This window comes from Pogona vitticeps, chromosome 2 (genome assembly GCF_051106095.1).
Source record: "Pogona vitticeps strain Pit_001003342236 chromosome 2, PviZW2.1, whole genome shotgun sequence".
Lineage (NCBI taxonomy): Eukaryota > Metazoa > Chordata > Lepidosauria > Squamata > Agamidae > Pogona > Pogona vitticeps.
In genome coordinates, this window is record NC_135784.1 from 252,275,925 (window position 1) to 252,292,838 (window position 16,914).

The 16,914-nt window shown below is 40.7% G+C and overlaps 2 protein-coding genes and 2 non-coding genes across 4 annotated transcripts in view; 1 reads left to right on the plus strand and 3 right to left on the minus strand.

The window, feature by feature from the left end:
* SNX24 (sorting nexin 24) overlaps positions 1 to 10,194 on the minus strand; it is a 93,087-nt gene extending 82,893 nt beyond the window's left edge. Inside the window, exon 1 of the mRNA XM_020790652.3 lies at positions 9,948 to 10,194. Coding sequence (XP_020646311.1) covers positions 9,948 to 10,007 — 60 coding nt within the window. The 5' untranslated portion in view covers positions 10,008 to 10,194. The remainder of the gene's footprint in view (positions 1 to 9,947) is intronic.
* A 1,234-nt stretch (positions 10,195 to 11,428) lies between these two features.
* Positions 11,429 to 11,592, minus strand: LOC140705136 (U1 spliceosomal RNA). The gene has a single exon (XR_012084647.2). It is a non-coding gene; the product is annotated as a U1 spliceosomal RNA (small nuclear RNA).
* Positions 11,593 to 12,126: 534 nt separating this feature from the next.
* LOC140705235 (U1 spliceosomal RNA) lies at positions 12,127 to 12,291 on the plus strand. Its single transcript, XR_012084682.2, has one exon. It is a non-coding gene; the product is annotated as a U1 spliceosomal RNA (small nuclear RNA).
* Positions 12,292 to 13,900: 1,609 nt separating this feature from the next.
* The window catches only part of SNX2 (sorting nexin 2), a 32,310-nt gene continuing 29,296 nt past the window's right edge, over positions 13,901 to 16,914 (minus strand). Inside the window, exons 13-15 of the mRNA XM_020790655.3 lie at positions 15,271 to 15,351; positions 15,093 to 15,164; positions 13,901 to 14,367 (exon numbers count right to left, since the gene is read on the minus strand). Coding sequence (XP_020646314.2) covers positions 14,317 to 14,367; positions 15,093 to 15,164; positions 15,271 to 15,351 — 204 coding nt within the window. The 3' untranslated portion in view covers positions 13,901 to 14,316. The remainder of the gene's footprint in view (positions 14,368 to 15,092; positions 15,165 to 15,270; positions 15,352 to 16,914) is intronic.

Genomic DNA, 16,914 nt, shown 5'->3' on the forward strand with positions numbered 1-16,914 from the left:
CATTATTAATCAACAGTAGCTAAAATTAACAAGAATCTACACTCTGGCAGCTTTTAGTTACAGAATTTTGAATGTTTCTTGGATGGAATCACTAATATTAACACCTTTATGGTAATCGATTAGTGTCAGCAGACATCCAGAGAGCTAAGCTGCAGGCTTTAATATTGCAGAAGTAATCAATTAAGGGAGTCAGTTAAAAAATGATGTAAAGATCAGAGTTGTCAGCAGTAAAATAATCCCATCTAGCGGTGTCAAAAGCAGAGTAAAATATGCCACATTTCATAATGCAGCTGAATTAGTTCTTTAAGACAACTAAATACTGATTTTTGTGAACATTTTCCTAATGACCTATTTCCAAACTACTAAATTATCGATTTTATGCTGTTTTAGCGGGTTGGCATGCTGCAAAATGTGGTTTTATGCAGTGCAAGTCCAAAAAATGCATAAAATTACAATGACACGTCATCTTGATTGCTTTGTTAAGAACTCAGGTATTGTTAAATAGTATGTGATTCTGTCCAGGTTTTTTTTGGAGTTGTTCTCTCTGACTTAGCTATACTCATAATGTAATCCTATACTGTACATGTTTCCCTGTATGTTAACCCCAGTGAGTGCACTGAGGCTAAATAAGGTTGCAGCCTGAGACAGCAATGAAGCTTCAACTTACTCAACTTCATCTGAAGTATGAAATAGTTCTCTTGAGGGAGCATAAGCACCCTTACGCATAGAGAAATTTGCATACACAGATTCATAACTTCACTGCAACAGAAGATGACAAAACAGTTTGTAAGAAAAGAAACCTTCTGAAAGAAAAATAATGATTGAGCAAGGCCTGAAATTTCTTCAGAAAATTTGTCCCTTGCGTCAATGCCACCTTTTAACAAATCACAGAGAAAAGCTTCCTAATTTCCTCTACCATCTCTGAGTGTGCATGCTTGCATGTGTATATTTACAGTACATCTGGGAAACACCAGCACAGGATCACCTACCATGTTAATACACTACAGAGAGAGGCATGGAGCGACACTGCCTTCCATACATTCTTTACTCCCACCAGCAAACCATCAGAATCTATTAAAATTACCTTAAACTGATAGCACCAGGGACATGACAAATCACAGGCCAAGAGTCAGATACCAAGGAATGCGTATCAGGGCTTTGGGGCCAGGCGTATTTGCAAGCAAATGATACTGCGTAGCGCTGGCCATGCTCAGTGCATGACAAACTGATGCAATTTCAGTGCTGTCGGAGAAACTGGGCGCGATTTCTCTGATGCTGACCACGCTTAGCTTAGAGAATTGTGCAGAGTTCCCAGTTTTGAATCACTTGGGGCCTGAAAGGGCCTCCCTTGACAAGTCACAAATAATTACACTACACTCTTCCCATTGTACTCTATTATTTTGCCCCTCTTATCTCTAGACTTTGAACACTTGTGAACAAGCAAGGTCGCCTCTTATTTTGACCACAGTGCAGCAAAACATTGTTCTTTTCTGATATGATAAATAAAACAAGGGCCAGGGGACTAGCTGCTTTTATCAAATTTATTTTCTACTTTTATAAGCAAAAGCAACTTTCCTGGTTGAGCTTCTTGGAAGAGCTGAGGTTTGAAATACCTACAGAAGTGGGTTCATGAGCTTTTCACTTAAAAGGGTTAAGTAGATATCTAGTTAATGCCACAGAGAGAGTGTGTGTGTTTAGAAACAGGGCAGTGAGTTCGCAGCCCCAACAGATAAAAGTTATCTATGGATTATTTTAGAAGAGTTCTTCCCCCTCCAAATGAGTGAGTTTAGACAATTCAGTCTAAAAGCAGAAGCTATTAAGTAAGTCTGCTTCTTTTATACTAGTTTCTTTTAAGCAAGAAGGGATGGGTCCATAGGGCAGTGTGAAACTCACATTTCCTATAAGTGATAAAGAAAGTGGTTCTGTTTATGTGAGTATGGATGTGCACTATGTACGTACACCAGAGTATTTGTGAAGCAAGGAAAGCAAAGAGACTTTGAGGTTTATCACATGATAAATGGGAACTCAAAACTTTGATTTTGAATCACTGCCTTTATCGTTTTCTCAGCTCTTATGCTTCCCCCCGAAGTAGCCTACAGAGAGACTTGTTTGAGAGTCAGTATGGAATAATGGACAGAGTGCGGGACTAGGGCTATGGAGACCTGAATCCAGATCCCAAATCTAAAGTCGACAATTGGCAACACCTGTAGGCATGGGTTCACTTTGTGGCAGCTCTGTACTGGGAGTCTAGTCCACTGGGAGTCTAGTCACGACTCCGTCTCCCTCTACGCAGCTCTGTTCCTCCTCTGTCAAGTGATCATGTTTGGTTCTGGTCATGACAGAACCCTGTGAACGAGGGCGATGAAGGTAAGCATGTGTGAAGTCGCTCGAAAGTGAGGCGGAGCCCCACCCAGTGGGGCTGAAAATCAGAGGGTACTTTGGTCTAGTCCTTACTACCACAGTTCTCTTCTTCCAAAGGTGATCAGAGGAAAGACAAAACAGACATGGGGAAACATCACAGCACATTAACACCCTATCAAATAATTTAATCTGATGCAGAATAAACCAGCGTGGTCAAAACACTCTATAGGCACCCCACAAATACACATGAAGCTTATTTTTATTCTGCTTTGATAGATTTGCCTCGTGAGAACTTTACGCAAGTCCTTAAAGGTAGCTAAGAAATCTGCTGCAAAATAATTTAAAATGCACCAATTCCAGTGAAGGATCTTCGGCAAAAGAACTCTAAATCAATGGTTCTCAATCTTGGCTCCCCAGATCTTGCTTGACTTTAACTCTGAAAAGCCCCTGCTGGCAAGATCAATGATGAAGGACTCTGAAACATATACAGTGGTGCCTCGCATAGCGACGTTAATCCATGCAGCAAAAATCGCTGCTAAGCAATTTCGTCGCTATGCGATTTTAAAAAGCCCATAGAAACACATTAAAACCTGTTTAATGTGTTCCTATGGGCTTAAAACTCACTTTAAAGCGAATATCCTCCATACGGTGGCCATTTTTGCTGCCTCTTATGCGAGGAATCCATCCCTAAACACAGCAGGCGGCCATTTTTTTTACCCGGCGGCATTTTGGAACCGCCAACCAGCTGTTAAAAAATCATCACTTTGCAATGATTGGTAAGCGAAACAGGGAACTGATCATCACAAAACGAAAAAACCACATAGGAAACATTGCTTTTGCGATCGCAAAAAATTTGTCGCTATGCAGTTTCATCGCTAAATGGAGCGCCTGTTAAGCGAGGCACCACTGTAGTCCAATAACACAGCAGAACTCACAGGTGGGAAACTATGTACTACCCTAGATTATGTCATGCAAGGCCTTGTTCCAGAGGTCACCGTCTTCAGAAGTGGTGTGTCCACTTATTTACTTATTTATTTCATCATTTCAATATTGCCAACCACTTCCAAAATGATACTGAAATACAGCATACAAAATGTACAAAGAACTTGGCTAATGATTTAAAGTGAAAACAGGCACAAAGACAAACATTGAGTATCAGAAAAAACTTCCTAACTGGTAGAGCAGTATGGCAACAAAATCAATTCAAACTGCAGAGTTAGTTGGGAAAATTCTGAGTAAAGTCGAGGGCTTTACAGGCCTAGAACATGCAAACGTTAACTGCTGATGGCGGGGGGTGGGGGTGGGGCAGTGTTCCAAAAAGGAAGGGGCAGAGTGGATAAAAATCAATGTGTTTTTTTAAAAGAAAAACTGATTTAAATCACAATTTAAATTTTAAATATCAATTTTAAAAATTTAAATTGTCAAAAATCAATTTTTTTATTTATATTGTGATTTAAATCACAGACAATTTAAATCAAATCCACTCTAGAGGGGAACACACAGCAAATTCATTTCTGGCTGCCATTGCATGGCTCTCCCCAAAAATACTTAGATGGTGCTGAAAATAGTTTTCCAGCAACTATTTAAATCAGTTTCATCTTCCCCAGCTTTTAATGGAAAATTGATGTTATTGTTGCTTCTTAATTCTGCTGCTGTTTGGTGATTTAAATTTTCATAATTTAATATCAAACACTGAATCTGCCATCTTTGCATGTCCCCTGCCTTGAACATGTTACTGTGATGCAGAATACAAAATTTTGAATATATAACCACATACATACTTGCAGTTTCCTAGTCTCTTCAGACCTTTTTTTAGGTCTGACAGTCTCATATAATCAATTTAGTTTCAGTCTAAACCGAAAAGAATTTTATCTCCATCAAACAATTGTGACAGCCCAAAAGCTTTAATAGAGGCAATGCTGGCGAGGAAGTTACACAAATGCATAGTAAGAGACAGACTTCTCTCTAAAGGACAGCAAACATGTCTAAAAGTAAAGAATGAATGATTATGTACTACCTTGTTATGACAGCTTCAGTAGCTACAGATCTGTTTCAAAGCACAATTTAAAGTGCTTGTTATAACCTAAATAAAGCTCCATGTGACATGAGTCCGCAGCATCTAAATGACTGCACTGTTCTATACAGTGGTGCCTTGCTTAACGGGCGCTCCATTTAGCGATGAAATCACTTAGCGATGTCTTTTTCGGAGTGTTTTTGAGCTTCATTTAGCGATGCTCCCTATGGCCGATTTTCACTTAGCGATGGTTGGGACCATGCTTCGCATAGCGATTAAATTTTGGGTCCCCTGTTTCGCTTAATGATGGTTTAAACAGCCTCATGTTTGCTGTTTTTTAAATGTTTTTCTGTTATTTATAAAGTTAAAGTTTACTGTTTAAAACGTTTGAAGTGCACTTAATAAACCCTTTGTTAACCAAATTTGACTTTGTTCTGACTCTTTTTTAATCATTTATTGCATTTCCCCCCCCCCCCATTGAGATGCATTGAATAGGTTTCAATGCATTTCAATTGGGGAACCGCGTTTCGCTTAGCGATGTTTCCTATGGCAATTTTCGCTTAAGGACGGCAGTTCATTCCTATTGGAACGGATTATCTGGTTTTCAATGCATTTCAATGGGAAACCGTGTTTCGCTTAGCGATGAAGTCGCTGAGCAGCGATTTTTTTGGAACGAATTAACATCGCTAAGCGAGGCACCACTGTACAACTTGGTTGGGTATTGAAAGGGGAGACCATTCTCTTGGTTCTGCCTTCTCACGGACCCATCAGGTATGGATGTGAAACAGGCTTTTCTTGGTTTACCTATCTCAAGGAGGCCAGGGTGGCCTCCATTCTATTGTCTTAGGTGGCAAGTACAGTGGTGCCTCACTAGACTATGATAATCCGTTCCACTGAAATCGCTGTTTAGTGAAATCACTGTCTAGCGAAAAGTATTTCCCTATTGGAATGCACTGAAACCTGTTTAATGCGTTCCAATGAGGAAGAATCGTTGTTGTCTAGCGAAGATCGGCATAGGAAAGCCGCTTTGCGAACCGGCGATCAGCTGTCTTGCGAAGCTTAGGTCCAGAAAACACCCATTTTGCGAGCAAGGAGGTAGCTGTCAAAATTGTTGTCTAGCAAAAATCAATTTGCGAAGCAGGGACCAAACATTGTCCAGCAAAATTCCCCCACAGAAATCACTGTTTTGCAAATCACTATAGCGATCACAAAAAGTCAATGTCTAGCGAATAAACTATCATGCGGGGTAACTGTCTAGCGAGGCACCACTGTACTGTACATGTTTTCTTAGTCAGGCATCTGACCATTTGCTCAGAAGGGGGGTGTTACTAGTATCTGTCCATATCTTGTCTTATGTGCACGTCTGAACAATGCACGTGATTAATACTATTAATAGTTTGATGTTTTTTGTTATTTCTCTGTTGATTGTTTCAAATTGTGCCTTGAATTTAATTTTTAAAAACTGCTGATCTTGCTTTACATTTGAATTGTACTTTTTTCAGTAAAACCGAAAGCTGTTTTGATTCTAATTGGGGTGCAGGAGAGATTTAATATAAATCCAGTAAGTAAATAGATAAAAAAAGAAGAATCAAAATTGGTTTGAGCCTTGACTTGATTCATATTTGGAACAGGCCTATTAAAATCAATGAGATTTAACTTAATCATTTATTTCAAATGAATCTACTCTGTCTATGACCAAGTCTGAATCGAATCCATGGACTTTAATCATCCAAGATTTCATGAACAAATTTTCACTTAAGTGAGTTACTGTACTTGTAAGTATATGAAAAGTATGCAAATATCTTAATATATGTGAATTTGCAAAGAACTACGATGTGTTTTATATTCTATATATTATAGATTCCTACTTATTTTTTTTCTACTAGTATCACAACAGGAATTTTTATGGAATAGTTATTACACACTGATAAAAGGACAAAACAGATGGAAAACTGAGTATTGAGGCCTTAGAACTGGAGCAACACGTATCTATTCATGTTTCTATATTGTTATCTATCCAAATACCCATCATCATTATCATAATTTATTGTAGCAGAAAGTTAAGCATAGAGAAGTTATGGTTCAAGATCTTTGTATCTGTATTTTTTTAAAAAATCACATCAAATTGAAGAAGACTCAATAGCTTTACTGAACATACTACTACTGTGTGGTGGAATTTAATTGGCATATTGACATACAGGAAATTTCCCCTCTCCCGTGAGACTGGGATGTCCCTTTACATTCTCTGGAACCATATTTACTAACAGAAAGAAAACATTGGACAAAATCCTGTTGTGAAAAGTTATGCTGTCGTTAACCAGATCCAGCACAAGAAAAATTAAATTTAATGAAGAATGGAAAGCTTCCTATACCCCCGTTAAGATTACAAGTCTCCCTAAGTTTCTCTTTTGCTCTGGGGAAGCCTTCGGGAGCCTCAAGATGTCAGGGGGGAGCCTTTAATAGTAAAAAAATCAGCACCAGAGACCCAGGCTCCCGTTGTCCTGAGGCTCCAAAAGTCTTCCCCAAGGCAAAAGGGAGCCCTTAGGGAACTTTGGAACCTCTGAAGAGGAGATAAGAAGTTTTCAATTCAATTTATTTGAATCAATTATTTCCATTTCTAATCTAATTTACCTTGGCATAACTTTATTTATTTATTTATTCATTCATTCATTCATTCATTCATTCATTCATTCATTTTGTTTATTTGTTTGTATCCCGCCCATCTGGTCTATGCTGCCCATTTTTAATTATCTCATCTGTAAAGCAGCTTAAAATTATTTAATAAAAAACAAAAGGAAGCATAAATCAAATCTGATGGTGAGGGAGAGGCCAAAGTCTCAGGATGTATGCAAACATATCACTTTATTCTAAAAATGCCCCCAAAAGAGGACAACACGTTATCATTTTAACATTTCTACATGTTGACACTGCAATGGTAATGTACTGTCCAATTTTTGTTTTACTTTGTTTTCTTTGTACAGCCCCTGAAGAAGGCCATAAATCCAGGCTGAAACATGTTGGCCATTTTTAGATTTAAATACTGTAAAGTGATATATACACTTTCACACCTCTTGAGACTTTGGTCTCCTTCACAATTGACTAAAATGATTTAAGGTCATACCGTACGGTGGTAATTCTACTATTAAAAAAACAATTAAGGAGCACATTTTAAGAAGTTAATTAAGAACATTGTAAGCGTGTCAGTCATGTATGCCCTTTGTACCTCAGTCTATTTAAATGTGTGTCACCTTGACCTGTAACATACCAATGCAACTTTTTGGTCAATACAAATCAAGAGCACACTAATTTATTCAGCTGGATTCTAAGTATCTGAATCAACATTAGAAATCTCACTAGTTCTTGCCATTCTGTTATTGACAAAGGAAGCATATTGAAATGATAACAAGTGCTCATGGGTGTCACTTTGAAGTTAAATTGTTCCCCAAGGATATGTTCACAAAATGTCTACATTTAAAGGTCATTTACTGCCAAATTATGAACAACTGTTGCATTTATAAGCAGAGGTTCAATAGTTCAGAGAGCCAGACATCAATTTAAAGTAGCAACAAAAAGTTTAACTGTTGAGTGTTATTAATTGAGGAAAACATCTCCATGATCCATCTCACCACATGGTGTGTCAATATACATGTAATTTGTTTTAAAAGGAAAGTTTAAAGACAATAACACTGTCAAATGGAAGATCTAGAAACCATTTCTCTAAATCTGGTGGAGTCAACGGTGGCTCTTCAGATTTTGCTGGACTACTTCCCATCATTTCCAGCCAGGAGAGGCATTAGGGAAGGGTTAGGTACAGCCCTGAAACATCTAGAAGAGCACAGCTGCATACCCATGCTTTAAAACAGCAGTTCTGAATGTTTTTGGACTGCAATTCCCAGAAGCCTTCATCACTTGCTGTGCGGGCTAGGATGTCTGGGAGTTGCAGTCCAAGAACATCTGGGGACCAAAGTGTGAGAACCACTGCTCTAAAAAGTCATGTTGATGGCTTCCAGATAGCAGTGGGGCAGCTTTCTTTCTGGATAGGAAGCTAATGGTTTTCTCCAGGTGAACCACATTTAGGTGTCTGCGGGTATGGGTCTATGAGGTGGAACTCCCAGGATGGAATGGTACAGGGTTTGTAGTCCAAAATCCCATGCCTGAGGAAAACTACAAAATCACAGGCAACTGTTGCTTCAGCTATAACATGTGACACAGAATTTGGGCACCTCACTGGTGGTGCCACTGGTTATGCAGCAGTCATCTCAAAAAGGGGTGACATGTGCAATTCTGGCACTGCAAGGATCACATTTGTTTTCAGTTTCACTGCTATCCCTCATAGTCTCTTCAGTTTACAAGATGGCGTCCATATCAGAGCTGGGGAACTCTGAGTGGTCCAGATGCCTGGGACTACAACTCCCTTAATCCTTAGAATTGACCATGCTTTCTGAGGCTTATGAGGGCGGAAGTCTAAAATACTGTATCTGGAGAGCCAAGGGTCCCTCACCCTTGCTCCATATTTTGATAGTTTCTTTCCTGATCATTGTAATAACCAAAATAACTTCATAACGTATTCCTCTCTACTGTTTTATTAGTCCTTTCTTTAGTTTATACCAGAAACAGATATGTTTACTGGTAATTAAAAATTAATATCATCAGCATGTAAGCTATCAAAGCATCTTTACCCCCATTTAATAAGTGACTGTGTGAACTCAGTTGCCAACTGCCTCCAAAGTTTCCCCAGTGGAACCATTCAGATTTTGGCAACCATAAGTGCAGAATTCCATTCACGGGACATCCCGAAACCAAATCAAAACACCTACAAGCCTCACCCTCTGTAAAACCTAACCTTCACATGAGGTCAAAGCCACACACACACACACACACACACACTCACACAGTGTCCCCTGACAATATGTGGATTTCTCCCAAGCAATACACATTTCAGTTAGCACATGTGGGCCAAAAGGGCAGGGTGTGCGGGTTCAGATCACAGAAGCACTTTGGATCTGCCCAGAAGCACAGCTATTACTTTTTAAAAATTGTTTTCTTTCTGAGGAACACTGCACATGCCCAGAGGACAACAGCACTTCAGGAGGGGTGTGTGTGTGTGTCGAAAATTGTGCAGAGGAAACAGCGATGCTCATAAATTCAGGGCCAAAGGCCAGTCCACGGCCACGATCACAGCGTGCAATCTGGCCTGGCTGCCCTAGATGCCCACCCTATTCATGCCTGGTGAGGATGACCTACTACCTAACCCTAACATCTGATCCTAAACGCCCGGTGCACAGGGGGCACGGCCCATGTTCTCAGGAGCCGGAGATCCAGCGAGCAGAGCCGCCCGAGGGCGGGTGGTCAACCACCCCTCACGACTTTCACGTTCTTCCGAAGCCTCCGAGGCAGCTCCTTGCTCCATGACTTGGCAGCCGGGCGCTGTCCTGGCGCGCAGGGAGAAAAGGCGGCAAGCAAAGCACCGCCGCGTCCCGACCTGGATCCCGGGGCTCCTTAAAGTGGGGGGGGGGAGAGGGAGAGGGAGGGAGGGGGCTTCATTGCCTTCCCTCGCCCGCCCACCACTCACCGTGTAGCCTCTTTCCAACTCGCTCTCCTCATAGCGGAACGACGGGATGAAAACCTCCATGGTAGGGTCCGGGCGGGAGCTGAGAAGCGCCTCGGCGGGGCGCGGGGCGGCGGCGCCTGCCTGGGAGTGCAGGGGGGCCCCCGCGATCCTACGACCCCCGCACGGCGCCAAACCTGGCGGAAGGAGCCATCGGCCAGGGCAGGTCACATGACTGGTGGGAACAACCCTTTCCCTATTTCTATGGGAAACAGCGGCTCTCGTTCTCCCGCCCCCCCTTTCCTCACGTGATTCCTGGTACAAGATGGCCTGGGAGAGGGGGAAACGGGGGAGCTTGGAGGGAAAGGCCTTGGCGGCGTGGAAGGGAGGACCGGGTGGGGCTTGCTCTCCTCCCGGGTCAGGCCGGGAGCGATAAGGACCCTGACCGGTAGCACTCCGGAGCAAGGCTGTCGCACAAACGGCAGGCTGGGCGCTTGCCTTCAAGATCCGGAGCGGAAAAGCGCTTGGTCGGGCCAGTTGAACGCGCGAGGATGTGGGGCCGCTTTTAGTACCACTCATTGTGCGCATAAATAGAGTTTCCCGTCTGCAATTCTAGCCTTGCTCGGAGTGGCGACACGAAGATCACCTGAAATAGATCCGAGTTCTCTGGCACTTGCTTTGCGGCTGGGCGGTTGAGGGAAGCAACGGAGGAGGAAGGCGAGCTTCAAAAGCTCACGCTGGTGGGCTACAAATTATAAGAACCGGAGTAAGCGTTAGAGGCAGTTTTCAGAGAGCACCTACGCTGCACAGTTGCCGCAGTTTGATTCCACTTTTATTTGTTATGGCTCGGTCCTATGGACTCCTAGGAGTGTGGTTTGGTAAGGCAGGTAGACTTCTGTCGTTCAGGGATGGGCGCTTGAACTCTCTGGCCGAGAATTCAGAATACTGCACCAAACCCGATGCTAGGATTCCATAGGAGGGACCCCTGACAATTAAACCAGTAATCAAATTGCTGTGACGGTTAAGCATCCTAAAACTTAGACTATGTCTTAACCTGCAGATTTCTACCTGAGGGCATAAGTTGTAGCACTTTTTTCTTGGGCCCTGTTTCTTTGCTCTCTCTTCTGCCTCCCTTCATATCTGGACTGAAGATGAGTGCTGGTGTACTCAAAAGCTTGTCCCAGTATTCCTTGTCCCTCTTATTACCCACTGTGGGTTTGCTCATGAGCCCCTACTGTTCATGAGTGGGTGCTCCTAGAATAGTGCTGGGTGAAGCCAGTGACATGTTGGTCTGCCTCCTGGAAAAAGAGCAGCATACACTTTCCCCCCCACACACTTTTTAAGGACAAAAAAAGTAAGTCTTATGTAATTAATATGTTTCAATGGGGGAAAACCCATCTTGCAAAGCATCACCAATGGAGCTATGGCTGTAAATTTAAATGATAGAAGATGGTAAAAACAGCCAGGAACCAAAGGGTAAAGAAATAGTAAACAAACAAACCATCAGGAAAATCACAAATATAATCTTCCATTAATACAAATTATGCAGTTGAGTTCCCCACATTTGGGGAAATCAGAGGAATCAGCAGCATACCCAAAGTGCAATGGATGAGCCTCCCCCTAGAAAAACCACTCTTATGACACGGCATTTTCCCTGCAGGGTATGAGTTGGAATAGCCCTTGCATCTCCTACTCCCTTCTGTCCCCTGACCCCCTCAAGTCATGGTGACCCCCTGACTGTACCTCCCACTCAGTACAGGGCTGCACAGCCCCAGTCCTGCCAGAGGCCAAGAGAGCTCCTCAGTGTTTTGGGGTGCCCTGTGGGACCCCCATCAGGGGCTAAGTGTTTCTCCCACAATCCTCTAGTGCACAGGTATTAGCATAAGGTGTTAGTATATGCTAATGCCTGTACACTAGACTAGAGGATTGTGGGAAAAACACTTAGCTAATGCTAGGTGTTCCTCCCACGATTAGCATAATGTATTAGCATATGCTGATACCTGTGCACTAGAGGATTGTGGGAGGAACACCTAGCCCCTGACGGGGGTCCTGCAGGGCACCCCAAAACACTAAGGAGCTCTCTTGGCTTCTGGCAGGACTGGAGCTGTGCAGCCCTATACTGAATGGGAGGTACAGCCAGAGGGTCACCATGCCTTGGGGGGTCAGGGGACAGAAGGGGGTAGGAGGTGCAAGGGCCATTCCAATTCATCCCTTGCAAAGGAAATACCATGTCATAAAAGTGGTTTTCTTAGGGAAAGGCTCATCTATTGTGTTTCAGCTGTGTTGCTGATCTCTGTGATTTCCCTAAATGTGGAGAACTCAACTGTGTAATTTGTGTTAATAGGCAGTTGCAATTGTGATTTTCTTGGTTTTTCTAGATTCTTTCTTATCTATTTTTCTTCTCATCAGGACCTGCTGCAAAGGTAGCAAGTCTTGGTGATGTCTTATATTGCATTCTTTTTTCTCTCTCTTGTGGTAAAGGATCAGGGCAAAAGGAGTCACTATTATCAATAGCCAGAGGGGTGCTTTGACTCTTTATCATTTTTCTTTGTTGCTGGAAAAAGAAGGGGAAGGCCATCTGAGACCCACTGAATTTCCAAAGGCAATGCAGGTGAGGGGATTGTTTTTCCCCAATATGGTATAGGGAACTGTGTTTTGTAAGACAGTGATTTTTTCCCAATTGGAACGCATTAAATAGATGCAAGACAGTGATTTCCATGGAATGAATTAAAATCATCTTGCGTAGCACAACTGCCAGATACAACAGTCACAATGTGTTTTTAACATTGCTCAGTGTTGAATGCTAGAAAAGTTAAGCATGAAGTATAGCATATGCTTAGCCTCCATTTTTTTAAAAAATGCTGTCAATAAAGCTAAATCTTAAATTTCATAAAACACCAAACCACTCAATCTGTTTCTGCTACTGGAGAGTAAAACTAGAAAATAAGCATGCAAAGAGGTAGCCTTCTCAGCCTGTTTCAGCAGAACCAAAACCAAAAAAACAAAAGTATAGCCACAGTTATTAACAAAATTGCAACACCACAAATACACACAGATGAAATTATAGAACTGCCTGTCTGCTATCTACACAACCCAAGTCACACTACATTTCCTTATGGAGTCATGGTTGTTCTTGTGAAGAATAAAAAAGAATCACTGTTAAGGACAAGTTCCAATCCAATATTCTGCCTTGTATCCAAGTTGGCCTTCTTTCAACAAAGGGATATTGATCCAGAGAGGTTCCTGCTGGCAGGAAGAGAATGGTGTATAATTCCATCTTCCATGCCAATTCAGAGGGTCACCCAGTCTTCTCAAGTAGATTTTCATGCAGCAGAGGAAACAGGAATTGGCAGACGTTCTCCCTTCCAGTAGGAGGCATATCTCATTAGCAGTATTCTACTGTGCTTGAGGACTGCTATTTTTTGAGGCTGCACACATGCATGATCTTTTGTAAAAACTGGAACAGTTTCCCATTGGAAGGGGAAATATCACCACTCTGGAATTTATATAGCTTTTTAAACTGAAGACATGCAGTTGTACACAGTTGGTGTCACTTTGTTGATAGAATGCTATTTGGTACAGTGGGTGCTTCCATCTAGAAAATAAGAGAGCTAATTTTCAACTGTCCCCTTTCCCTTAGCAACCTATCACAAATCTGCTAGGGGAAGTTTCATAACAGGAGGTAACACAGAAGACTGCAGGGCAGGGGAATCACCCATAATAGCCTCTAATTATGGAAGACTACACAACATGAAAGAGCATTCCACAAGGACAGTGACACCAATGGCTACACCCAAACTGACTTTGCATTTGGAATTCGTGGCAGTTCCATGATTCACTGTTTTAAAGTCTGACATATTTTTAAAAGTTGACCAACTGCATAATATTTTTCTCACTTTAATAGGGATAACTGTCATGACTACAACTCTTGCTCAAGTAGTTTAGGAAATAGGGAAAATGAAAGACAAAGTTAAAGATTAATGTTTCACAAGGTACATCCCTTTATTACCGTAATCACAAAATCTTGATTATGTACAGGAATGTGTATGTGAACTTTAATAAATGCAATTTGTTTCATAAAGATCAAGTAGACAGAACATATTGTAAAGAACAAAAATAACTTTCTGGCCTTGCATCGCACATTTTAGTGCAAGTATTAAGACACAAATAGTGTTCAATTCAGCAAGTATTGCAGAATGTCATGCCACAGTCCACTTCAAAGAGGGTCATGACATGCAGCTGTTAATAAAATGCTGTAGTATATAAAAAGCCACATGTTAAATTCATAAAATATATAGTGGTTTATTTGGATGATTTTAAAGTGATTTCACTGTGGAATTCAGCTCAATTGGGACAAACATCCAAAGAATCTTCATATTTGAAAGTCTTCTTTCTAGGCAATGGCTTTGGCTTCAGGTAGGAATGCCTCCCAATATTTTATCAGCTTTTAAAAAGAGAGAAATAGTAAATGTCACTTCATTTATTTACAGTTAACTCCTACAATTTTAAAGTGATACTGTCTTTGGAGGCTCACACTCCTTATATATACAAAGGCTGCATGCATGAAGAACTGAGAAGTTGTTCCTTATTTTCAGGCACATGATTACAAAGGCAGTTTATAAAGAAATCTAAAGCAAAATTAATTTTTAAAATGTTAAATTAAAGAAGCTGCTACTACATGTAAACTACATGTGATCCAAACATACCTACTGTGCTACCTGATGATTACAAGTATAAATTAGGAAAATATACATAAACTATGCTTGAAAAAAGAGTGCCTCCTCTGTGAAATCAAAATCCTATCATTAGCTTTATTATTTGGAGATGCAGAACAATTATAGAAATTAATGAAGTACAATGTGATCTTCATTTCCACTAATGAATCTTACATTGTGTGTTTATGTATGTATGTATACACACACACATACAACATGCTGAAGTTATTTGTAAGCTCCCTGCCGAATCAGTTGATTTTATCAAAGAAGTAGGAAAGAATAGTAGTGGCAGAGATAAGCTAAGCTATCAGGCAGCAACAAAAGTGAATTGCCTTGGAGCAGAGAACTGCTGTGTCTGTGGAGTAAATAAGTGAGAGATGAAAGATTCTAAGTCTCTTTCATTTGGTCATTTGGCAATATAATTAAAGGATATTCCAAAACAATTTATAAATACCTGCTGTTGTGTTTGCACTAAGGATTCCAAATACTTGATTATAACAGTTTTGAAGTCTCTCACACGTTCTTTCTGTAAACAAGACATAATAAATTAAACTAGTTACATGTTGATCTACTTTCTGAATGTTTTTATTTATCAGGTTCTCTCAATTTTAATTTGTTAAAATCATACATACTTCAAATCTTCCTACTTCTTTGCGTATTGTTTTGGATATTTGTTCAAAATCTCTCTCTCCTTGTTGAACTTTTGCTTCCCACTAAAAGAGAAAATGCGTAAGTAAACCAACTAAAACATGAAGCACTCTTTTAAAACCACAGGTGTGTAATATTGGTTCTAGCTAAGGCAAGTTTCCTATGCCTCAAATCAGGGAAATGTCACAGTGATGACTTGACATTTGAGTACATATTTAAGAGTTATTACTGGAAGTCACAGCCAGAGAAGCTTCATGGCCAAGATTAGACTGTGAAGCAAGAGGTCTCTCATTCTATGTATAATTTCTGCTATGAATTAGGTTGCCCTAAGGAAATACTATATTTGGCTCATACATACTCTGAAGCTAAAATGATGACACATTTACACAGTTGTTTACTGAGATATATGAAACACTGAATGAAATTTAATAAAGCTACTACTGCCGCATATACAGTGAATAATACTAAAGTATATAACCTAACAATGCCATTCAGTTGATTTTGAAGATTTTCATATGATGTACTAGTCACTGTATATTCCATTTCAGGATTAATAGCAGCATTTAGTCCCAGTTCTTGATAGCTGAGATGAATTGTACAATAATACATTCATAGAGCTCAAGTCTCTGACTGGTTCCCCACACCTGTGTACCTCCAATAAAACATTTCAAATGCCTCACATCTGAATTAACACAAGAGATTCAGGGTTGTCTGCTAAGTATCCCTCCAATGAAGTAAATTCTACTTATTGTTATGTCAGACTGCAGTGAAGGCATCAAACTGGTCATACTTCTGTTTCCATCATAAAAGCCATCACAGAAGGTTTAAAAGACATGCAAGCAGTAATAATGGATGAAGTTAACATGCATAGGACTCCCAACTTGAACCATAGCTGATTTTAGAACATAAGTCTCTCAGTATTTTAAAGGCAGAAATACTATTACTATTAAGGCTTAGACACAGAAACTATTGTCATTCCCAGATAGAAAAGACTTATCCAATCAGTGGCACATACATGCTGATTTATCAAGTTCCCATTGGTTCAGTGGGTCTGCTCCAGTTGGGACTAATAACTTGATTTAGGCCTTATACAGACATTAGACACAAAGGCAGAGGTCTTAATTAGGTAACAGTCACTGCATGTTTAAGCCTGTTACAGCTCCAAAATTATGGCTATCCATTTATGAAAAGAAACAGCTAGGTACAGAACCTATATGTCGTTTTGTACAGTGGGGTCTCGACTTATGAACGGCTCGACATACGAACATTTCAACTTACGAATCGCTCTCATAGGAATATATGGACTCGACTTACGAACTTGGATTCGAGTTACGAACTCTTTTTTCCCCTTTTTTTAAAGCTAAGTCATCTTAGGTTAAAAGGAAAAAAGAAAAAAATTATCCCCCTCTAGTGGCAGAAGGCGGAATAGCAGCTCCCCATTAGTTTCTATGGACGAAAAGAGCAGATACAGATTAAATGGTTTTCAATGCATTCCTATGGGAAATGCAGATTTGACTTAAGAACTTTTCGACTTGAGAACTGCCTTCCAATACGGATTAAGTTCGTAAGTCGAGACCCCACTGTAGTAGCATGTTGTGATCTGGTAATGCAAACTGAAGTCACTTATT